The sequence below is a fragment of the Podarcis raffonei genome, chromosome 17 (assembly GCF_027172205.1).
Source record: "Podarcis raffonei isolate rPodRaf1 chromosome 17, rPodRaf1.pri, whole genome shotgun sequence".
NCBI classification, from domain to species: Eukaryota; Metazoa; Chordata; class Lepidosauria; order Squamata; family Lacertidae; genus Podarcis; species Podarcis raffonei.
The window spans coordinates 35,456,824-35,474,955 of record NC_070618.1 but is presented as its reverse complement, the minus strand read 5'-3'; the positions used below and the strand labels follow the sequence as shown (position 1 = coordinate 35,474,955).

At 43.4% G+C, this 18,132-nt stretch overlaps 1 protein-coding gene across 3 annotated transcripts in view; it reads right to left on the bottom strand.

The window, feature by feature from the left end:
- The window catches only part of TYK2 (tyrosine kinase 2), a 48,260-nt gene that overhangs the window by 21,698 nt on the left and 8,430 nt on the right, over window positions 1-18,132 (bottom strand). For all 3 annotated transcript variants that reach the window (XM_053370583.1, XM_053370581.1, XM_053370580.1), the window contains exons 3-9: window positions 13,696-13,819; window positions 6,814-6,973; window positions 5,722-5,885; window positions 5,158-5,542; window positions 2,726-2,914; window positions 364-521; window positions 146-263 (exon numbers count right to left, since the gene is read on the bottom strand). In XM_053370583.1, the coding sequence (XP_053226558.1) occupies window positions 146-263; window positions 364-521; window positions 2,726-2,914; window positions 5,158-5,542; window positions 5,722-5,885; window positions 6,814-6,973; window positions 13,696-13,819 (1,298 nt within the window). The remainder of the gene's footprint in view (window positions 1-145; window positions 264-363; window positions 522-2,725; window positions 2,915-5,157; window positions 5,543-5,721; window positions 5,886-6,813; window positions 6,974-13,695; window positions 13,820-18,132) is intronic.

Genomic DNA, 18,132 nt, shown 5'->3' with positions numbered 1-18,132 from the left:
CTCCCTGCTCTGCACCCAGATCTGCTCTGGAGGATTGAGAGAAAACTCAGAAACTATTTAAGAGGTGAACAGGGGATGCAGGGGGAAGTTGCTTTACACAACCTATAGAATTAGAACAGGCCACAACCACTCCCACAAATCTCACCTGGCCTCTCCTCAATACCGACAAGATCAATCTATTATAATCAAGGACGCTCCAGCGAAGGACATACAGGCCATCCTCCTGTTCTTCTCGCTTCAGTTTAGCCATAATAAATTCTTCACTAGGAAAAGAAAACATTTTAGATATGGCCTGTGGAGACCCCTGTCCCAAACCAAGTTTTGAGAAGAAAATGTTGAATGGCTTAAGCAGAGATCACTTACTGCATGGGTCCGTGGATACCATTCTGAATGCTCATTACCAACCGGGGCGGGGCGACTTCATGGCACAGGTAATGGTTAGAGTCAGCTGTCAATCTGAAATAACCATCCACCAGTGAAATCAAGGAGAGGGCAGCTTCGTAGGATGAAAGAGTCAGATCCTAGATAGAAATTTTTTTGAAAGCACAGTCATTAAGCATTAGTCCTGGGCCACAATGCTGGGCTGAAGGCCCTTGGGAAGCTACAGTGCTTTAAGCCAGTGTTTTCCAGGCTGTTTTTTCCATGTACCACCTGAAAATTGCTGATGGTCTTGAAAGACCACTTAATGATTTTACTGCCTGCTGTAGCAATAGCAATATGCTGTGCTGGATGCTGGATTGTTTTTAAATTTTATTTCTATTTCTTCTTCTTCTTATAAATTGCATTCCATAGAATGCACTGACTGGCAAGCAGCTCTCTAGGTTGTCAGACAAGTGTCTCCACCAATCCTTCCTGGAGTAGCTGGACACTGAACCTGGGACCTTCTACATGCAAAGAAGGTGCTCTACAACTGAACAGAGCTAATCAACCTACCCAGCTGAACTTATTGTTTCTAAAAAGGTCTCTAAAAGCTGCAGATCAGCCATACAAGGCAACACTGAACAGACCCATCCATCACATGTAAGGGTGGTGGGCCCATTCTGATAACCCGCCCTCAGAAACTGATGCAACCCATTATGTTCCTGAATGCTCTGGGGAATTTTCCATTGGAGAAAGATGGCAATCCTATGAGATTGCCTTATGCCATAAGGCACTCTGATCTGTGGCATTGGCACTGTTTCAGGTACCACATCACACCTGCTTCACATTTGTAGGAACTTGATCTTTTCGTGTGGCAGCACCTATACTTTGGAACTAACTCCCTACCTATTGCTATAAGGCAGGTGCCTTCACTGTACTTTTTTGGCATTTGCAAGTTTAGAAAGTTGCTGTGCGTTTTAATCTGGTTTAAACTATGATTGTTTTAACTCTTCAAAAGTATTAAATTATTGCTACTTTTTATTTGTGGTAATTTTTATTGTTTTGTCTTTTTTGTACAGCAGTACCTTGGTTCTCGAACGGCTTGGCTCCTGAAAAAATCAGCTCCCGAAAGCCGCAAACCTGGAAGTGAGTGTTCCAGTTTGTGAACGTTTTTCGGAAGTTGAACATCCGACGCAGCTTCCGTTGAGTGCCGGAAGCTCCTGCAGCCAACCGGAAGCCGCACCTTGGTTTCTGAGCGGTTCCAGGAGTCGAATGGCTCCCGGAATGGATTAAGTTCGACAACCAAGGTACCATTGTAAATTACTTTGATTTTTTTTTAAAAAAAACAATCAAGTAGTGTATAAATTTTGTGAATAAATATACTGTTGTGACACCAGGACATGGGGGAAGCGAACCAAATGTGTGTGTATATCCCTAATGTCTAGCCTAGCAGCCCAGAGTATGCACCTTTGAGATTCCATATGCACAGAATTTGTAGTCTGATCTCATAGTGGCCAACCAGATGTCTATGGGAAGCCCACAAACAGGACACGAGCACAAAGGCACTCTCTACACATGATTCCCAGCCACTGGTATTTAGAAACATACTGTATAACATAACATAACCACTGTGGCTTGTAGTCACTGACAGCCTTATCCTCCAAGAATTTGTCTGATCCTCTTTATGCACTGTATGAAAAACTTTCATCTGTCCTCAATCTTCCAACATTTAGCTTCATTCGATGTCCCTGAGTTCTAGTGCTATGAGACAGGGAGAAAAATTTCTCTTTATCTGCTTTTTTCGTACCTTGATCATTTTCATTGCCCTTTTCTGAACCTTTTTCAACTCGAACCTATCCCTTTCAAGGTGAGGCAATCAGAACTTTACACAATATTGCAAGTGAAGTTGCACCACAGATTTGTATAAAAGCATCATGATATTGCAAGTTTTATTTTTCAATCGCTTTCCTAACAAACCCTAGTAGAGTGGACCCTCAGCTTACCTTACCTTCGGGTAACGTAACTTTCAGGTTGCGAACATGGCAAACCCGGAACTGTATACTTCCGGGTTTAGCCTCGCGCGCATGCGCAGAAGTGCTCTATCGTGCCACGTGCGTGCGCAGAAGCAGCGCCTCATGTTGCAGACTTTTCAGGGTACATACGGATCCCCGGAACAAATTAAGTTTGTATCCGGAGGGTCCACTGTAATGGAATTTGCTTTTTCCATGGCTGCTACACACTGAATTGGCATAATTCAGCTATCTGTTATGACCCAAAGGCCTCGTTCTTGGTCAGTCACCAACAGTTCACAGAAGTAATTGTAAAGGAATAAAGGTGAGTAGCAGAGGGACACATTCCCACCTACCAGGCACTTATTGTCTTGACGGTGGATGCTGACTCTGCAGTCTTTGATAACAATGTGTGTGATCTCCTGGAAGTCACAGAAGTGTACCCATTTGGATTCACGTCGTTCCATTGGCTGGTAAGGCTGCTTGTGGTCTTTAGTCCTGGCCTTCTTTTCCAAATAACCTCTATGGGGATGGCTTTCCAATCTCTACAAAAGAAGGACAGAGCTAAGAGCCCAAGCTCCAGGACTGTCACATCAATATGCACACCAGCACTGCAGCACAGGTAGCTCCAAAGGCAGTTTCAGGGTTGAAAGAGGGAGAAAAACAAATTACCCCACTACTGAGCTTTGAGGATTTTAGGGCACTAGGTCATGCTGTACACACAGTGAACATGCAAGGTTTGGCTGATGTCAGGGACTGGCTAGGAGTGGTGGAGACTGCCTGCCCAAGAGGCTTCCAGGGAAAGTACAGGAGAGGACAGTTTGGACTCAGGTTTATGGTGGTGGGAAACAGGACACACCCCAGAGGAGGAGAAGGACTGGGAAATACTGGAAGCTAGGAGTCAGGAGGGTGAGGAACAGGAGGAAACACACAGAAGCCCCGGCCCTGAGCAAGGACAGGAATCAGGTCTAATAGAGGCAACATCAGCACCAGCTGACAGCTTGTCCCTTGACAGCATGCCAGACCCACTGTTCACCTCTAAACAGGACAAATACTCCACATAACAGAACAGAAAACAGGCAGAAACAAAGAGGGTCCCTTGAGGTCTGAGGCATAGAAAACAGACAGAATGGGAGGAGCTAGCACTTTGGGCAACAGCTCATGATGCAGGAGTATACTTCATGAATCTTGGTGTGTTTCTGTGTTGACACTAATAAAAGAGCTGCTAGCTGAAGTACCTTGTTTCTCTCTGCTATTTGCCAAATGTGCTTGCTGCTGGCTCCCGTGACAGTTGACCAGCATTTTCCAGAAGCTGAATATTTCCCAGCCTCTGAATCTTTTTGGCCGCTGTTAAAGTTCTACTGCTGAGAAGCAGCATGCACATAGCTAGGTGGATAGTTTGGAGAGTGAGGATGTCCAGAATAGCAACAGTGGCATAATACCCAGGAAGGAATTCATTTCCCCCACCATTTTATGCTGCTGTTTTTGCTGTAATATAGTTGAGGTGGTATCCAACAGAGTACTTCCGCTAGAGCAAGGACTTCTGGCTACACAACAGAACTGTGCAAGGGGAAAACTCAATTGCGCAAGCTGAAATCCTTGCACAGGTGGAAATACTTCATTGGATACCACCCTGAGTTTCTGATTTAGAGATGTTTCTGGCAGGAGGTTCAAGTTCCCAAGAAGCAGTTTCTGTGGCTACAAACTGCTGTGGCTTACCATGGGTCATTGGGAGCACATTTGCCAGTGCTCCACAATCTCCACCAATTCTGTAGTGACTTTAAAACTCATTTAATGGTGCCAGAGCCCTAAACGACTGAGGTCCAGCATACTTAAGGAACTTGCCTCTACAATTACCACATCTAAGATGTACCTGGCATGACTTTATTATCAACAGTGTAAAGACCCACAGAATGGCATGCACTGCGGTGGCATTGAGTGGAATTTTTTATTGCTACTAAGACACACTCTTCACTTTTCTGAAAAACTTGCTCTTCAAAGTGTGTCTCCAAAGGCTGAGTCAGCTTGAAGACTGAAGCTTCTTCTGGCTGCTATCCAATCATAGGCAACCAGTCAACTAGCCTACTTATTTTCAACTATTTGGTCAACCATAGTGCACTTGTTCACCACTGGTGAGCACGTATTTTAGGTCAGAGATCAAAAGTTCAGCCCAAGGTCCTCGGGTTTCTTTTGAAGTGCCTCTGAAGTGAAACACATGTCAGGGTGAGACGATCCCTGCCTCCAAAGTCAAAGCAAAGGCTAGAGTGATGGCAGGAATAACTTTTAGTTGGATAGCAACAGCCACAATGTGCAGCTTTGCACCCTGCAAATTGCTTCTCCAAAGGGACAAATTAGTCAAGACAAACTCAAAATGTGCAAAACCCTTCTACACTTAAGTTTCACATCTGCTTCATCATGGTTAGGGTTTACTAACCATGGTCAGGTTCAGTTTATTCAGACCTATATTTTGAACCGGTAACCTGATTCCCCCCCCACACCTTTTTGTGAATCCTGCTCTAGTACAGGAAAGATATAACTGCAATTCAGCTTGGGTTGACCCGACTTCCTGGCTTAACTATTGGTAACTTGGGCTTTTCATTAGCTGATTATTACTTGCCCTGATCCCCTGAGAAATGAGCTAAAACCAGAGCAAAATTAATGTATTGTGCCAAATAAAGTTAAGTACTCAACATGGCTTTCCAATCCAGGAAGTGGAGTCCCAGTGCCCAGGGATGGAGAGCTTGTTACTGATGACAATAGGTGGTGATGAACTCACAAGTGAACATACCTCAGCAGAGATGGGACGCCACTGAATGCCATCTGTGCCCGTGACCAGAACCTCATGCATGGCAAGCCTGTCACTGAGAGGAGGGGAATGGGAGTTCTCCAGATGTGTGTGCCCACCATTGATGTAAAGTGGCACCTTCTCACCCTCTGAAACAGTTTCCAGTGAGAGGACCATGAAGAACTCACTCCCAAAACGTGGGGCCAGGTTCTCCAAGGTCACCAGGTACTTATACATGATGTCCTGTTCCGTCAGCTTGCCAGAGCTCATTGTATGTCGCTGGAAACGTTGCAAGAACTTCTTAAAAACATTCCTCATGCGGAATTTGGTCAGATAATTGTTTTGCTGAATCTGCCGACAAAAAGAATGGGGGATGCACTCCTTGAAGCTGCAAGAGAAACAAACACAGTAAGCAGGACAACCACCCCATGTGTATCAATGCCACACTTCAAGTGAAGATGGGGGGGGGAGGACATACCAACATCCCTCTGCAAAGCAGTTTGGGATTACTGGATTGGGAAGCACACCATAAACACAACTACTTGTCCCATCCCCACAGTAATTCACCTGGTTCTCTCTGTCACTTCTTCAAGGGAGATGCCTCTCTTAAGTGCAATGTGACACAGGTGGAGGACAGCCATCCCCAGGCTGTCATTTTTAAACTGGTGAATCTCCTGCTCAGTGTGTAGGTCTTTTAGAGAGGCAATGTCGTTAATGAAGTCATATTTCCCCTGGGAAGAAAAAGATCAAAAATTATGGAGGTTCATTCCCAAGCTAACAGGTCCCAAATCAGTCTCTCCTCTGGCTCTTCAGTTGAGCTACTGGAGATCTGACCTCAAATGATGTTGGGGATCCAACCTGCAGTCTCATGTAGGCAACACTACTAGCAGTTGTGTAAAAAGGAGGGAAATAAATTTTTCCATCTTATCTCATACAGTTCTTCCAAAATTTAGGGCTTGACTGCACACCATATATGAGGTGGAATCAGGCTGCCTAATAACTATGAGAAAGGGGTTTCTCCTTCCTTGCTGGAATGTGGCTCATTTGGCTGGCTTGCACCTCTCTGAAGACAGATCTAGAATATAAGAATTGACTATCTGCATCACATTTCCTCAAAGGGAGGGGGAAAGCTGAGAAGTCTACAAATCTCCCCACCCCCGCATGCCCCATTTCATCACTTCCCTTGTGCTGGCTTAGAGTCTGTTGATGTGACACCAGTAACCTCAACAGCTTTTATCCACTCCTGCTTCCTTACTTACATTTTTTGTGTAAGTAATTTCATCCTCCTGGATTGCTTTTTACCCCCTAAGCTATTTGACAGACACTTAGGCTCCAAGTGCCTGACATACAGAGTTATTTCTTCTGTGTGCGGTTCACTGTGGTGTACCTCTTCTCTGCCCAAGGCATGCTACAGTCTGGATTGCACAGGCTGGTCAGGGGAGATGGATGAAACAGCTGTATAGCATGGAGTTGGCCTTTATGGCTTTGAAAGTGCAACTGAAGAGATATCTAAGTTTGCCTGATGAAGCCACGGAATCCCAAGGAAACTTAATTTTAAGGAAGAAGGATGGAAACCTCTTTGGACAGTCCAAAGAGGGTGGGATGGCAGATACATAACAGGCTTAATCTGAACAGAACAACATCAACAAAGCTTCATACTTGCTCAAAGAGATACTCAAATGATGGTTTATCCAGCAGGGCACTGCCTTGCTCGCCCCTTGATTGCTGTGACTTGTCCTCAGAGTCACTTGTGCGATGGAGGCTGCGACAGACAGCTGGCTCCTTCTCATTTGTCCCATGCCAGTTTCGGAAATAATACCTGAGAGAGAGAGAGAGAGAGAGAGAGAGAGAGAGAGAGAGAATATATGCACATCTTACTTGGTGTATGAGAGGCAGGAATGATTAAACTTTGCCCAGGCAAGGTGCATATTCCTCAAGGAACACAGGACCTAAGTCAGACAGGTGCTCTTCTACTTCTTCCAACTCTAATCTATGGCACCTATGCCTTGTACCTTCTCACCCTCACAGAAGCTTACTAGCTCACAATTTGTTAGGCCACTTTTCCATCCAGGCTATTTGAGACATATAGTATAAGTGGCCTGAAATGTGTGGAAGTGAGTCAAACCCTTCCAAGCGCTTCTCTGTCTGATCACCTGGAGAAAGTAGTAGTAGTAGTAGTAGTAGTAGTAGTAGTAGTAATAATAATAATAATAATAATAATAATAATAATTTATTTATACCCCGCCCATCTGGCTGGGCTTCCCCAGCCACTCTGGGCGGCTTCCAAAAAAATATTAAAATACTGTAATACATCAAACATTAAAAGCTACCCTAAACAGGGCTGCCTTCAGATGTCTTCTAAAAGTCTGGTAGTTGTTGTTCTCTTTGACATCTGGTGGGAGAGCGTTCCACAGGGAGGGTGCCACTACCGAGAAGGCTCTCTGTCTGGTTCCCTGTAACTTGGCTTCTCACAGTGAGGAAACCGCCAGAAGGCCCTCGGTGCTGGATCTCAGTGTCCAGGTAGAACGATGGGGGTGGAGACGCTCCTTCAGGTATACTGGACCGAGGCCGTTTAGGGCTTTAAAGGTCAGCACCAACACTTTGAATTGTGCTCGGAAATGTACTGGGAGCCAATTATGTTATATGGTCTCGGCGGCCGCTCCCAGTCACCAGTCTAGCTGCCACATTCTGGGTTAGTTGTAGTTTCCGGGTCACCTTCAAAGGTAGCCCCACGTAGAGCGCATTGCAGTAGTCCAAGCGGGAGATAACCAGAGCATGCACCACTCTGGCGAGGCAGTCCGCAGGCAGATAGGGTCTCAGCCTACGTACCAGATGGAGCTGGTAAACAGCTGCCCTGGACACAGATTTGACCTGTGCCTCCATAGACAGCTGTGAGTCCAAAATGACTCCCAGGCTGCGCACCTGGTCCTTCAGGGGCACAGTTACCCCATTCAGGACCAGGGAATCCTCCACACCTGCCCACCTCCTGTCCCCCCAAAACAGTACTTCTGTCTTGTCAGGATTCAACCTCAATCTGTTGGCTGCCATCCATCCTCCAATTGCCTCCAATCCTCCAATGAGTCACTCAACCTGTTCACCAGTGGTAAGCCCACTTTTGAATTTTTCTTACACGTTCCATGGCAAAACTATTAGAACAATGGTTCTAGACAGAAGCCCCATAGTTCAGTGAGAAAATAGTAGTCAGTGCAAACCAGGAAACCATCTGTACAGGTCACAGCACATAACACAGTTCAACTGTTAATATTTTAAACTTAACAAAAAAAAATGTTTGTGGCACATTAAGTACACATTTATTATGGCATAAGCTTTTGTGAGTTACAGTCCACTTTATCAGATGCATGAATTAATCTGAGGAAGTATACTGCAACCAATGAAAACTTATGCCACAATAAATTTGCTAGTCTTTAAGAAACAACATGACTAACACAGCTACCCCCTCTACAGTGTTAGAAACTAGGCTGAAAAGCTAGGAGCCATATGGCTCCTGGGGCCTGGGTTTTAGGTACCAAAACAGAACGTCTAGTGGCCACTGGGGGAATTGGAAACACTTTTTATTATTTTGATAAGCATGAATTAACACGCAATTCACATAAGTGACACGCTGTTAATATCACATTTTTAGCAGAAATTATTAATACATGTTTAATTTGGTGTTTACAATAAAAATATTGGTACCATACTTCAGTTTTCAAAACACTCTACTCTTTATTGTTAAGCTCCTTAACATATTGTCTATCCTTAACATATACGGTACTTCAAGGCTTCAAAGCACATACATTTCAGTAAAACTTGAGTGTCAGCCAGGCGCAAAAAAAAGCACCCTGACTTTTTGAGGTCCTCGCAAATGGAGAAACTTTAGGCACAAAATGCTCCTGGCACCTGCTAATTTCGAACCCTGTCCCTCTAGAAATTCTAACTTACTGAACTTAATATAATCTTATGGCAGCTGATTTACCAGAGTGATAAAAAGCAGGACTCAACCTAGCCATGAACTCATTGGGCAACTTTTGGCAAACCACTGTGACTTAATTAGCAGTATACAGATAATACTGGCCCACCTGACATGGCTGATGCAACTATTGCTGATAGCATGCCTGCAAAGTGTTTTCAACACTTAATAACAGTGCTGGATAAATGCTAGCTACAATTGCTAAAGCAATTCTTTATTGTTTATGTTTTAGAGACAAATAGTATCAAGGTTCTTCTGGGATACTTCAGCTGGCAGTGAAAACCTGTTTTCTAAACAAGTATGATAAAAGTTATCCTTACTTATTTTATTTAACAAAATTCGTATACCATGTGATAGCAATAAAACCTCAAGTGGTTTGTAAGAATTAAAATTATTAATAAATACAGTTAAAGCCAATTAAAAACACTTAAAATCCTAGCAGTAGATGCAAGTAAAATTGTACATGAACTATGAAGCCATTTAGACACTCTTCCTAGAGATTAACTAAGGCCACCTAACTAGGCTGACTTAAGAGTTAAAACAAAGATGCTGCCTGTAGATGTATGTGCAAGCAAATTTTGTTCAGGAAATACAGTACACACGCTAATATGTATATATATTATGCCAATAAAGGCTGAATATATGAATGAGTATGAGAGTGTGTGTGTCTGTGACTTCATGAAATTGATTCCAGGGTAGTAAAGAAGTGGAATTTATTCACCAGACAGGAAAACCAATGAGTTTCAAGATAAATGAACTTGCTAGGGTAAATTAGATTGAAACAAGTTTATAATACTGATAAGTATGGCTATATTTCCTGAAAAGGTTCTGTCAAAAGGTAATACTGCTCCAATGTTAAAGCAGTGTGCTCTGGTTCTATTCATCTGGTTCATTCAATTCACCACACACAAGCTAAACTAAAGCCCAAGCTCAGCTCAGCATTCGCAGAAACTGAAGGATGTTCTCTTCATTGATGTACTAGGCACCCTGCCCACTTCCTTCCCACCCACTTCCTTCTCAGATCACAGTTGCACACACGCAAATCTGCCTGGAGGATCTACAACAGTTTGTACCAAAATACACACAACAAACAGACCTAGATCACAATCCTAGATGCACTTACTAGAAAGCAAGTCTCACTAAACTTAGAGGGACCTACTTCTGAGTAAATATGCTTAGGACTGCACAGTTAAGGAGTCTGAGAAGGAAAGAATACCCTACTAGTGGTGGAAGCTGGTTCACCGGGGGTCAAGCAGGGCCCTGCTAAACCAAGCCCAGTCTTCCTTCAGTCAGCCCCCACCTGCCTGCTTTCTTACTGCCAGCTCCCTCTTTAGTCTCAGTTATTACCCTTGTAGAACTCAGCAGGGAGGATGGGGACAAAACTAGAATTGGCCCCTTCTGTCATTTGCTCTGGTGTCACCCTACCAGTTCCAGTGGGCACCAGTCACCATTGCCTACTAAGGTTACTTTTCTAAAAGTGTATATGATGCTCCAAGGAGCATCAACATTCCAGATACTTATGAAAATTAGATTTGGGGAAGTGTTGAAATGAGGCCAGGCTGAGACCTCTCCCTCTACTTTCAAACACGCCAGTATTGTTGTGGTACAGCAGACAGGATGCTCTTTTTATACTAGCACATGCTCTCTGGCAGAAACAACCAGCTCTTTTAAATTATGTAGCCAAACCACACTGACCATGACACAGATTCACATAACTTGAGGAACTATGCTGAGGAGGAAAGAGAAAACAATTTAATTTTGACACCAACAGCAATGGCGCAAAGTGTTTTACCATTATTAAATCAATGTATTATGTCCTGTGCCATTATTCTACTCTGAATTCAAAGTGGAAGACACTACTACTGTCAAATGTGGACATACTTAATGCTTCCAGAACAAGGGCAAACTAATGATTATGAATGCAGGATGTATTGCATTCATGTCTTGTCATTCAACATGCCCAAAGCAGCATCTCAATATACCAAACACTACATAAAAGCCATTTTAATACACAAAAATAACTCAGTCATTTGGATATTTTATGGGTAATAAAGAAAACACCTGCTTGGTCTAATGGAACTTATATAAATGAGACTTACTGAACATTTATAGACTATAATAATCTTATACTGCTTTCAGAAAGCCCAAATGGCTATGCACAAGTAGGTTTCTCTGGGCTGGGCAAATTACTTTATTATATGTAAGAAAACTTGCAAAAAAATGCTACCATGTACCCCACTTCTTAAAAAGTAGGCCTTGCAACTATAGATAAAATGCCCACTAATAATAATTATTATTATTATCATCATTATATTTTATTATTTATATGCTGCTTGTGCCAATGTTTTTAAAACATAAAAAGCAGCACTTAAGTACCCAAATCCACTGTCTTCTAAACATCTTTCTGAAGAATGATGTGTAGCCCCTTCTGAATGCACCAAATACCATGATTCAGTAAACCTCTTCCAAGATGCCATTCCACAGACCCAGGAACACCATAAAAAAGCCATTATCCTTGCTAAGGCTGACTTGACTTTAAACAATGGCAGAACACAGGGGGAAAGAGATGACCCCAAAGGTATGCAGATCAGGCAAAAGGGATTTGAAGACTTTGGAAACACAGTGGTAACACCCCTCTCCTACCTAGCAGTTTGACACATGTACAGTGGTACCCCACAAGACGAAATTAATTCGTTCTGCGAGTTTTTTCTTCTTGTGAGTTTTTTGTCTTGCGAAGCACGGTTTCCCATTGGAATGCATTGAAAATCAATCAATGCGTTCCTATGGAAACCGCCTTCAGACCAGGTCCGGGGACAGTCTGTCCCCCGACCTCTTCTGAAGGCTGGGGGGGGGGAGGGCTTTTCTTCCCACCGCCAGCCTTCAGAAGGCCTGCCTTCAAAAGCCGTCGGGATAGCGGAGAAACGCGCTGCGCTTCTCCGCTATCCCAGGAAGGCAGGCGGGGGGGAGCAAAGACTTTTGCCCCCCGCCGGCCTTCAGAAGAGGTCCAGGACCTCTTCTGAAGGCCGGCGGTGGGCGAAAGTCTTTGCTCCCGACCGCCAGCATTTTAAAAGAGGTCCCCGGAGATTTCCCTATGGGCTTTCTTCTTGCGAAGCAAGCCCATAGGGAAATTCGTCTGGCGAAGCACCTCGAAAAACGGAAAACTCTTTCTTCTTGCGAGTTTTCCGTCTTGCGAGGCATTCGTCTTGCGAGGTACCACTGTATACTGAACAACATGGGTACTGGTCCTATGGAACTCCTCACAACCATCACTAGAATAGTGATGTAATATCCAGATGCTGAGACCAAATTTATCCAGTTATTTCACAAGCGTCTGCAGAAGCTGCTAACTCTAAACTGAGAATATGCTCACTGGCTGGGTACTTGTCTGATATGTTAAAAGTCCTTACTTCATAAAGGTCGTTCAGAACCAGTAGGAAGCAATGAATCTGCTTATTCTGAATGCCTTGTTTCAGCATATCTGTGTAACTGTGCTAACAAAATAAACCAAAGTACTACTTGAGCTTGTCAGGGCCACAGACTTGACCAGGCATAGGCAAACTCGGCCCTCCAGATGTTTTAGGCCTACAACTCCCATCATCCCTAGCTAACAAGACCAGTGGTTGGGGATGATGGGAGTTGTAGGCCCATAACATCTGGAGGGCCGAGTGTGCCTATGTCTGGACTTGACTAAACTAGGTATCTTTTATGCAAAATGGTACCTGCCTATTACCATTATGAGTGGAGAGAATTCCAACACATGATCTTCTTTACAATGTAAGCATTTTTATATCTAATCACCATATACAGTGTGTGAACTTTTTAGAAAGCATATGCTTACAGTATGTTGTCTGAGCTCTGGACATAAATCACAGAGAAGGAGATCAATCTGCTTCTTGATTAGTTTTGAGCACTACCCAATTACGATTAATTGACCTAATAATTCAGGGGTCAGCACATTCCCCCGGTACTTGCTACAACAGGGGCCACCAACCTTACCAGACTGATGGGCACATTTTGTATTTTCAGAAACGCCATGGGTACCAGTCACAAATGGCTGCAATGAGGTCATGGCATAACACAGAATTAGAGGGAGTGCAGACATTCCTGCTTCTCATCCCATCCCCTACACAATCTCAGGTTTACCATGGGAAGCTATGTCCTGCTATTTCCGATTGTGGAGATACAGCAGTTAAACGTACAAGGGGAATATAAATGTTTAAGATGAAGAAGTGAAGTACTAAACAAGAAGGGAAAACAGCACTGAGTCTGGGGATTTCTATTGCATGGTGTCCAAACAACTCACTTACCAATCACAGTTTTGACTTTCTTCACCAGCTAAAATCACTGACAGGCAGGAGAAGCTAGGTTGGCTCATTTCACAGAAATCACTTAGAAGGGTACCTGCACATTTTGCTCCATAACTTTCTATCTAAATGAAAGCTCAAGCATCTTCATGGGCTCATGGGTGCTAGGCAGGGGGCTCTACAAGCACCCAGTTGTAAAGCCAATGAATATTTAATCCCAAAACTACAGAAGTGAAGGTGAAATACATGGGGAAAGGATGTTCTTACCTCAACCGAAAATGCAGAATCAACTTAATGCCACTATCTATGTCAAACACATGGTTAGGAGGAAACCATAATTTGGCCAGTGGATCATACAGTGCAAAGAAGCTCAAACAGATTGGCGTGATTCCTGTGGAAGACAAAAAGATCTAGTAAGAAATGTTGAAGGAAATTATCATATTGGGCACAGCTCGATAGTCACTCCTTAAACGGCACTAATTTCTAACTGACCCTTTCCCTGAGTTAACCCTGAGCCCACGGTTGGGGAAACAGTCAATACAAATAAGATAGCATATTAAATGAAACCAAGAAAGCACCCTTGTCAGTTGTAACATTATCTTTACTGCATCCCAATGTCATCTAAAGGCAAAACTGAGGTTCATATTCCCAGGATTAGGGTGCATACACAAATGCTTTTTTTCTTTTTAGAGAAAAGACCTCCTGCTCTAAATTTCCACTGAAGAGGTTTTAGGCACACGCAAACATCACTCCAACTTGAAGTATATGGAGCTGCATCAGCTGCTGTGCTGGGCAGAACAGAAGTCAGCTGCACATAAAATTTTACTCCTCTGCTCCTGGAGCCCATGGTCTACATGTGCAGGTGAGAGGTGCCTTTTTTAAAAAAACCATGATGGCGATTTAAAAAGCTCCCAGCATTAAGAACTAGCACACCAGCAAGAAAGATTTCAGTTTAGAAAACCAGTGCTATAGGGAGTAGGCTATCTGCAGAGAGCATTAGAAACGTGGTCCTTTGCCTGCAGTCTGAAGTGGTACAGTCTATTCTACCTCAAAACATTTATCGATAACCTGTTTTCCAGCTAAGGTTGGCTCCCAAAGTGGTCTACTATCTACACAATGGTATAATGTAATTAGGTATATGCTGGCATGGTCGCAGGGGTGGTCTCTTCTAGTCCCTGACAGCTGGTGACCAATGGACCAGGTTTTAGGATCTCAGGATCTTCCTTTGAGGAGAAGTTCCACTGAATGTGTGGACTAAGCTTCAGCTCAAATACATTCACAAATATAAAAAGGGCAACAAAGCTCATAAAATCCCACTGTTCTATAAAGTCAAATCATGCCACAAGTCTACCCCAAAATGTATAGAATGTGAAGGTACTCCTAGGTTTGGATCCAAGCGTTAAGGCCCTGCCAAGCTAAAAAAAAACAGGCAGAATGCTCAAGGCTTTAAGCCTAGCTGAACAGCTTCAGACTGTAAAGCAATTTGCAGTCCACAGTCATCTACCACACTTCTTTTATGTAACTGCAGATTTATACAACTGTATGTGATAAGGAGCTGCAGGAAATCAAACAAACCACTTATCCCCCTGCAAAATACTTTTCTAGTCCTTTTATTAGAGATCCTTTTATCCTGGGGACTTCCAGGGGAGGGATCACGGCAGACTGAAGGTATTTTGTCAGTTCTTTACCAATGGTGATAACAGTGTGATGTTTGCTGATAGCTAGACACAAGTCTGGCTGCCAGCTTCACTTCTTTTCTTTTCGTTTTTAATATATTTTTATTAAAGATTTATTGGTTTATGTGCAATGTCTCTTTTTTCAAGTTACATTTTCTACAGATCAGTTTCATTTGTTGAGACATTAGTGTTACATTAGGAAGAAAAGGGAAAAAGAGGAGGGGGAATGGTGAGTGGGGTGGGGTCAGGTGGCAATGCTTCTATTCTACTTACTGTATATGTGGGGTTTTGTGTCAGCGTCACTTGTCTGGGTTCTCTTTACTATTCGCTTGTATTCCTTTGGTGGTGAGAGAGGTTGGAGTTGGCCTAGGGCGTGGTTGTTTGTTTGTGATTGGCTGTGGTGAACCTATTTTTCATGTTTGAGGGGACGTGTGTGTGTGTTTTTGGATCAGGTTAGCCAGATTGATTCAAATGCTGTTGGCAGGTTCTTGTTATTGCCTTGTTGAGCTGTGTATGTGATAAAGGGTAACCTTATCGGGGTGAAGGCGTCTTCTTCTATTTGTCCCCGTGTCAGTTTCAGTTTGTTGGTTAATTTTTCTAATAAGGCTGTTTCCCATACTATTTGATATCATTGGTCTATGCTTACTCCTGACAGGTCTCTCCAGTGTCTGGCTATGATGTTTCTGGCTGCCGAGAGTAGGTGGGTTATGAGCTCTTTGTGAGTGGGCATTATTGTCTTGGAAGATGTTTAGTAGACCCAGTTCTGGGGTGACTTCTAATACTTGCTTAATTATTTTGCATATGACTGACATCCAGAAGAGTTGGATTTTAGGACATTCCCACCACATGTGGAGGTATGTGCCTGTGGAGGTACATCCTCTAGCATTTTGGTGATGTTCCTGGGCATATTAGCATTTGTTTCCATGGTGTTAAAGGTAAAAGTAAAGGGACCCCTGACCATTAGGTTCTGTCGCGGACGACTCTGGGGTTGCAGCGCTCATCTCGCTTTACTGGCCGAGGGAGCCAGCGTACAGCTTCCGGGTCATGTGGCCAGCATGACTAAGCCGCTTCTGGCGAACCAGAGCAGTGCACGGAAACGCCGTTTACCTTCCTGCCGAAGTGGTACCTATTTATCTACTTGCACCTATTCACTTCTGAAAAGGAGCTGGAAAGAAGGGATTGCTCCTTGTGGGACAGGGGGATTGCTGAGGGGCTCATCTCCTGCCCTGCAACTGAGAATTGTCAACTTGCTCAAACTACACTGCAGTCCTATTATGGGCACCAAGACTTCCTCCCTTTCTTAATTGCCTTCGAAATGAGATAATTTACAACCTAAAAGAGTTTCTGAGTCTGTTAGCAAAAAGCAAAAACCAACACCTGGTGAGTGAACTGCTTTCCATAATAAAGGAGAAGGCAAGCAAGCTACTATTCACGCCATCATAAAAGTGACAAAAAGCTGGATTTATGGTGTGAAATGAGAAAGTTTTAAATGGACAAGGGACATATGTGAAGCTTTTTATTTTTTCTTACTCTTTGACTAAAGTGTTTTAAGTAATTGAAAGCTACTTTGCCAGCTAACACTGTATTCCTGAGGATGGAATGTGCCATATCTCATGTTGTTGCCAAAACAAGGTTAAATTGCTGAAGGGATAGAAGCTGTTTAGAGACAGAAATTCTAATAAAGTGAAGCAAGAAAAACTTCAACATTGAGAATGCTGCTTACAAGAAAAGGAAAAGAAGAAAGAGAAGTGGGGGGAAAGAATGAGATCTTCAAGGTCCCTGCTCACTGTGGATATTCTTATGCAGATGACGACAGAGCAAACAAAGTCTCTTCTAAAAGTCTCTTTAGAAGAATTAGAAAATTGAGAAGATTAGAAGGATCAGTCAATAAAATAGAGGCATGCTATACACAATTGACTGGGGAAGTAGCCCAATTAAATGATAAAGTTGAGACCTTAGAAACAAAAAATGAAGTGATAAATAGAGAGATGGAAAAATGTTTGGATAATTCAGCATTAATGGAGCTGAGAAAAAATGAGTCCTGCTTAACACTCAGAGTAATTCTAGAGGAAGGAGGAGACATCAGAACCAAAGTTATTAACCTACTGGCAGAATTACTGAGAAAGGAAGTGCTGGATGTGAAGGCAGAATTAAATGGGGAGAGTCTAGCAGTCTGACTTGTTTTACTATGATGCTGAACTTGAAAGAAATTTGAGAGGGAGGGAGGGAGGGAGGGAGGGAGGGAGGGAGGGAGGGAGAGATGTGAAACTACTGTGGAATGGTGATGGGAAAGTAGATTTTTTGGGAGAAGGGCTGTGAGAAGAGGAGGGAGGGGGCATAGAAATATAGTTGTAGGAGCATTCCTCCTAAATAATGGGGGTTGGGGGAAGAAAGGAGGTCCCAAACCTCACCAAACAACCTTCCAGCATTATGGAAGAAAGAAAGGAATGCCCACAAACAGGAGGACAACAAAGCACCCCCTCCACTCTTCCTTGATTCCCTTCCCACCTCAGCCATGCTAGCAAGCCTCTCTCTCTTGCTCCTTTAAATTGAACTAGATGCTTTATCAATCAGGTGGCAAAAGGGGATGGGGGAGATGATTGCCTGGAAGAGAAGGAAGAAGGAGAGTGACACCAATGCACCCCTCTCCTATTCACCAGGATCCAAAAGAAGAGCTGAAAATGCTCCTCATTAAAAGGAGCTCTAGAGGAGAGGTGGCAATGGGTGGGCTGAAAAATTAGCTGCTACAGCCTTCAGAAACCGGTGAACACATTAGCAAGGTCCCTGGAGTTTTCTTAAAGCATAGGCAAATTCATACAGGTGATGGAAGCTGCTCTAACAACTTGGTCATTTAGGATTTCAATGATCAACAGCAGCACTTAAATGGGCTCAGAAATACACCAGCAACCAGTGCATCCAGTACAAGAATGATGTCACATGTTCCCACAGCCTTGTGGGATCCCCATTGGCATCTGAGTGGCTGCATTTTGTATCAAGCTATCTTTAAAGGCAGCCCCACATAGAGTGC